The following is a 6,571-nucleotide window of genomic DNA, read 5'->3' as shown; positions in this document are numbered from 1 at the left end:
TTCAATGTACGATTGCACTGTGAGTACCGGGCTAAAAAAAATCAAGACAGGCATACTGTAGCTCACGCTACTATGCCTAATTTTATGCTAGAAGAAAATGTTGTTTATAGGGTGAACCCCCGCTTTAACAGATGCTTTTGTTTCATTTTTTTTCATGAATTAACTTTTAACTGGGTGTATGCGGTATTCACTGAATGAAAAGGAAAGAGGTAACAATATCCTCACATGTAGTGTGCATGTGGATATTATAAAGTAAAAAGAGGGTGCCACGTCCTAGTATAAATGATAAAGGAGGGAACTAGGGGCTAGTTTTTGGACTTTTTAGGCACGATTTGGTTGGTCAAAATATATATACAAGAAAAGAATTTTTTCTAAAAAATAGATTTGTTTATTTTAGATATAAAATATCATAATGTGTAGAAAAAAATAATAGTACAGAAGAAAAAGTATTGCCGTTTCCAGCACAAAAAACCATCTAACAGGCTAATCTAGGCAAGCCTATCCATGAACATTGACAGGAATATATACATAAATTATAACAAGGTATCAACAATAAAATTGAACACTTCCAAAAATAATTGGAATAAGGTGCATGAATGTAATTAGTAATCCTGTCACGTTGTGGAAATGCAGGCAGAGAAATGTCTGCGGTGGTTTGGCTTGCTGCGTAGGTGGACTTGACCGGTTTCGCGCTTTAGCAGCGCTTCCTCACGGAGTCAGCAGTGTAGTTTTAACTATAGAACAACATTAAACAATAACACACAGAAAGAAAAGTAAAAACAGTATATCAATTTGGATAATAGCGCTGGTGAAGCAATAAAATAAATAGATATACATATGAATATGTATACGGGCAAGTGGAAGTAGGAAAGAAAAAGGGGTAAGGAAGAGAGAGAGGGGGGGGGGGGGAGGAGGGGGAGAGAGAGGGGGGGGGGGGGGGGGAGGAAAAAGGAGGACATGGGGGGGGGTGAGGGCAGGGAAGGGAGGGGACGGGAAGAAAGAGCATACAGTCCTGATAGGTGAACGCAACCCCAGAGCATTTCCTCAATGATACAGTGGGAGCGAGGGTAGGTATATATATATATAGAATATAGAGTAATTTTGGGAAGAAGAGGATAGTAGAATAAAAATAGCTGGTATAGGTACTTACAGATAGTATTGCTTGGTAGGGGGATCGATATATAAATTTTCTGTCAATAAAATGAGAAATAGACTGTGTCCGGGCTGCTGGACGTTGTAAAAAATGTAGGGGAATGACCCGCATAAACTTAATAATAACAGTCTAAAAGGTAAGAGATAAAAGATAATACAATGAATAGAATATCAAGCTGGTATTAGATAATAACAAAAGTGATAAAGGGGACATCCTACCTTCAATGAAGGAGGACAGGGCTTGAGGAGAAGGGGGAAGGTAGAGAGCGACCACTACCTTCTAACAATCCTCAAATAAATGCAACATTTCCTGGTAGTAGAAATGAGAAACCAGAGCTGGATGCCGGCTGATAGCCAAGAATTAAGGCAATGATAAGCCTAGTAAAATAAAGAGAAATATGTAACCTGTTAGTTACAAAAAGCAGCCTCGAGATAAAAGAAAGGGGGGGTAATAGGAAGGGGCATACCTGGTTCAGTATGTGAGATGGCACTCTCCTCCACGAGTCTCCCGAGAGACTGCAGCAATTCGGTCTTGTGTGCAGGGGTTTAAATAGGGACTCGCTCAGTGCGGAGAGGACGTAGTGCACGGAGGTGCGTGTGACGTCATCCGCAGCAGCCGCGCGTCTCCTCACCATGTGTGCGCGCCGCAGATACAAACAACGCGGCGCCACACATGAGAGGCATCGCTCCAGGATGGAGAGCTCCATCTAGTGGTGCGAATACAGATCTAAAGACAATGATCTGTGATGCGCGGCCAGCCACTGCATCGAAGTAGGGGAGAAAAATATCTCAAAGGGTAGAGTCAACCGTGGCAGGACTAAAAGAAATGAATGGGTAATGAAACTAATAGAATAGTGACATAGTGTGAGAAGAGCGGGGGAAAAGAACATGGATAGTTGCCCGTATGTATATAATGCTAAGTACTAGTTGCAATATAAATGATTATTAAGAGGTGACGCATGGAATTCATTGATAGTTGGAAATTCCTTGAATAGATAGAATGGTAAGGAGGGGGAAAGAGAAGGGGGGGGGGGGGGGGGGGTGGGGGAAACAAAAAAGGGGGGGGGGGGAAGAAAAGAAGGGGCAAAAAAAGGGGGGGGGCTCCAGAAAACAAAAAGGCAGAAATAATTAAGGTTTAGTAAACCACAAAAACAGTCATATCCCAGTGATAGCATGCCATCGGGGTTGCACAGAGTTTTGCACAGTACTCTCAATATGCACATAATTAAATGCGACACATGAGCCATACATAGATGTACATATATTAGTATATTTATACATATATAAATAGATGGAGCTTACGAAGACATTTGGTATTACATATCATCTCATAAAGATTTATATTGACAAAATAATGATTAAGATATAAGCCTCGGGTAGTTTACCTCGAAGTGTCCATAGCTAATTTATAGAATTGCAAAAACATTTAGTATTACATATAAAGATTTAAATTGACAAAGTAGTAGTTAAGATATATATCTCTGGGAGTTTGCCCCGAAGTGTCCATTGCTAATCTATAAGATTAGGTGGTATTTGTGATGTCAAAGAATAAAAGACTGAGATGCCAATTTTAGGATAGAAAGTTAAATAAGGAAATTTATAGAAAAGGTTTGTACGATTGTGCCTCGTTGAGGCCGGGGGCATAGAGGGCGTTGAGGCGTTCTATCCACAGGGTTTCTCTTTGCAATACCAACTTATCCCAGTTACCTCCTCGATCATTTTTTGGGATCACAGCGAGAGCAATAAAGGAAACTACCTTATTGCTGAAGCTGTGATATAAATCTAGGTGTCGACTCACAGACGTCACCATTTTTCCTTTGTCGGAATAATAAACGTGATCACGAATCCTGGCTTTGAATTTTCTGATGGTTTTACCCACATAGAAGGCCTGACACTGACATGTCATCAAATAGATAACTCCCTCTGTGTTGCAATCGGCATGGAAGTTGGGTTTAAATGTTTCCCCATTGGGCAAGATAAAACTGGTGCCTTCAGTGATCCATGAGCAAAATGAGCAGTGTCCACACCGTGTAATGCCATTAATAGATGTTCCCCTATTCCGGTTTGATATATAGTGGCTTGATGTGAGTTCATCACGCAGTGATCTGGATCTCCTAAAGGTTACATCAGGCTTGGGGCCTATGTATTTTTTTAGGATGGGGTCACTGGTGAGTAAGGTCCAATTTTTCATTAAAATGGTACGCAGTTCTTTATGGTGACCAGAGAACTGCGTGATAAATCTCACTGGTTGGGGGGAGGGATTCTCTTTGATTTTGTATAGTAGGCTTGAACGGGTTCTACGAAAGGCCTTATTAAAGGCCTTGCGTAAAAGAGTTCTACTGTAGCCACGATCAAGCAAACGTTTTTTTAAAAGGTTTGCCTGTTCCAAAAAATCAGTGGTTAAAGTGCAGTTCCTGCGTAGGCGCAGGTATTGTGCATAAGGTATGCTTTGAATAAGGTTTGATGGGTGTGCACTATCAGCGTGCAGTAGGGTATTACCCGCTGTTTCTTTTCTGTAGAGAGTTGATGTTAAACGACCCTGTGGGTCTTTCAAGATTTTTAGGTCCAAAAAAGCTACTTTATCCTGTGCACTGGAATATGTGAATTTGAGATTGTAACTGTTAATGTTTAAAGCCTCAACAAAGTCATGCAATAGAGATATTGATCCTGTCCAGATTATAAATATATCGTCAATATATCTTAGCCAATTGGCCACAAATTTGGTATAGATAGATAGATTTTCATTGGAAAAAACGAAGCGTTCCCACCCCCCCAGGTACAGGTTCGCGTAAGCCGGGGCACAGCAGGTGCCCATAGCTACGCCCTGTACCTGGAGGTAGTGGGACTCTTTAAAAACAAAAAAATTACGAGTAAGGATAAAACGTAGGAGGTCAATGACAAAGTCATTGAGCTTCCAAGAATGATGATCTTGTTCATTGAGGAAGGTATGTGCTGTCGAGATGCCCTGCTCGTGAGGAATACTGGAGTAGAGAGCCTCCACATCCAGAGTCACGAGCAGGGCATCCCGAGGCACAACCATATCCTCAATTTGTTTCAGAAGGTCTAGGGTGTCTCTTGTATATGACGGTAGTGCTAGTACATGTGGCATGAGGATAGAGTCCACATATCGGCTGGCATTTTCTGTCAGTGATCCGATACCGGACACAATCGGCCTTCCTGGTGGGTTTGTGGGGTTTTTGTGGATTTTAGGGAGCGCGTATATAGTAGGTGTTTTGGGATGGCGTGTATTTAAGTAATCATAAAGGTCTTGATTAATTAGACCGTTATGGTGGGCCGATGCCAGAATAACTAGAAACTCATCTTTGAATTGAGCAATCTTGTTTATATGTATCCAATTATACCAATCTCTATTTTGGAGTATCTTAAAAACCATTTTTTCGTAGTTCTGTTTAGTCAGTAAGACTATATTTCCACCCTTGTCTGAGGCCTTGATCTCAAGGTCAGGGTGGGATTGTAATAACTTAATGGCCAATCGTTGTTTTTTAGAGATATTGTGGTTTAGAGGGTTTATCTCAAGATTCTTCAAGTCATTGATGGTAGATGTAAGAAAAGCCCATATATTGGGATTGCTAGTGAGATCAGGGAAGCGTTGAGATTTAGGTTTAAATTTGTTTATTACCGGGGCAGTGGGAATGATGGTGGGACTGGAATCGGGGGAGTTAGGTTCACTCTCCTCCAAAAGTAACATTAAGTCTCGTAAAGCTCTAAAATCCTCCATGGAAAAGTTTTTTACTTTTTCAGAAATTTCTCTTTCCTCAATGGTGCGGAGACGATCACCATCGAATAGGAATTTAAAAGTTAGGTTTCTTGTGAATAGATATAAGTCTTTTATAGTCTCATATTTGTTGAGACTCATGGACGGACAGAAGCTAAGGCCTAGGCGTAAAACCCCAAGCTGCTCGCTAGAGAAGGTGTAGGGGGTAAGATTGATAATATCTAGATTAGAGTTTAATGTTACGTTTGGGATGGTATGGTTGGAGGAATCTGAAAATTTGAGACCTGGGAGACAACATGTGGATCCAGAGTACCTTGTCGGGTACATAATTGCAATTGTGCTGCTGTTGGTTGTATATCAAGGGAAATATTTCTCCTGGGAACCCCAGTTTGTATATCCATGTTGGTATTACCAGCAGTTGTTCCTGGAGGAGGAAGGTGAGACACATTTGGGGATTGCAACGTTTGTATAGCTAAGAGTGCGGTGGCGCCTGTATAATTAGTTTGTGTTCTATTACCACCACCACTGGAAGAAGTGTTTGTTTGAGGGGGGTGTACAAAGGGAGTGTCCCTGATAGGGGGGCGCTGTTTAGCTTTAGGTGTAAAAGACCCACCACCAAAGTCCCTCTTACGTGAACCGGATGTGGACGATGTCGCTGCCGAATGGTTCCGTCGTGCTGGCGGCTGTAAAGAAAGCATAGAAGAGGAGTCAGACTCAGTATCATCTTCAGTAGTGTAGTAATTACTATCATGGTTTTTAGGGGTTCGGTAATTAGATCTAGAATTCTTATTTGCAGTGGGAGATTGCCAACGATAGGCAAAACCCTCTGCAAATGCTGTTCTATCCTTAGATAGTTTAATTTGTTTTTTGTGAATAATGTCCTTAGTGATTCTAGTAATGAAGTCTTTTATCTCTAGACAACGCTTATCGTATTGGGCATGGATTTTGATTGTTTCACTATTTGATTGCAAAATAAGTATATCCTGATCTAAAGAGGCTAGCTCTGCTTGATATTGTACAATTAGTAGTTTCATCAATTGTGTACTACAGGAAGAGAGAGTTTGTTCCCACATAAGTTTAAATTCGGCAGTAACATTTTGGAAAGATGGAAATACCTGTACTCGAAGGCCTAGAGGACTAATGTTGTCTTTGACATATTTTCCCAGAAATTCTATATGCCAATGAAGGTTGGATTTCTTTTTTAACAATCTTTTCATTTTGGCCATATATTGGTTGATAGTAATTTCTTGCTCATTGTCAGTGTTACAATTCGTTTGTATCTCAGACATATATCCCGTCCAACCAGTGCCTGCAAAGTCCATGGTCGCAGGAAAAAAGACAGAGGGATAAACTAAAATAAAAAATGGGGAAAAAGGAAGAAAGGAGGAGGTAAAAAAAGTGAAAAGGGCGACAAGAGAGAAAAGAGACAGGGTGGAAACTGAAAAAACAAGGAAAACAACAATTTAAATGAAAGGGATTAAATATTAGAAAATAGTACAAACACTAACAGCCCCCTTAGTACAAGAGAGGTGGACTGAAGTTTTGCCCGGGTGCTACCACCCAAATAATTATTTGAAAAGGAAAGAGGTAACAATATCCTCACATGTAGTGTGCATGTGGATATTATAAAGTAAAAAGAGGGTGCCACGTCCTAGTATAAATGATAAAGGAGGGAACTAGGGG

At 40.8% G+C, this 6,571-nt stretch overlaps 1 protein-coding gene across 2 annotated transcripts; it reads right to left on the bottom strand.

The window, feature by feature from the left end:
• Positions 1–213: 213 nt before the first annotated feature.
• On the bottom strand, positions 214–6,230 carry LOC120927803. 2 transcript variants are annotated; one of them, XR_005747131.1, is made up of 3 exons: positions 1,620–2,159; positions 1,151–1,530; positions 214–734 (listed from the first exon to the last, which is right to left on the bottom strand). XR_005747131.1 is itself a non-coding variant. In XM_040338723.1 (2 exons), the coding sequence occupies exons 1-2, from the start codon at positions 6,208–6,210 to the stop codon at positions 709–711; spliced, it is 735 nt and encodes a 244-aa protein (XP_040194657.1). In that variant the 5' UTR covers positions 6,211–6,230; the 3' UTR covers positions 214–708. The 2 variants fall into 2 exon arrangements, 1 of the variants encoding a protein (XP_040194657.1); XM_040338723.1 differs by lacking the exons at positions 1,151–1,530; positions 1,620–2,159 and adding an exon at positions 5,502–6,230.
• Between the last annotated feature and the right edge of the window lie 341 nt (positions 6,231–6,571).

The sequence above is a fragment of the Rana temporaria genome, chromosome 2, assembly GCF_905171775.1.
Source record: "Rana temporaria chromosome 2, aRanTem1.1, whole genome shotgun sequence".
NCBI classification, from domain to species: Eukaryota; Metazoa; Chordata; class Amphibia; order Anura; family Ranidae; genus Rana; species Rana temporaria.
The sequence above is the reverse complement of the archived record's forward strand: the minus strand, read 5'-3'. Positions and strand labels throughout refer to the sequence as shown.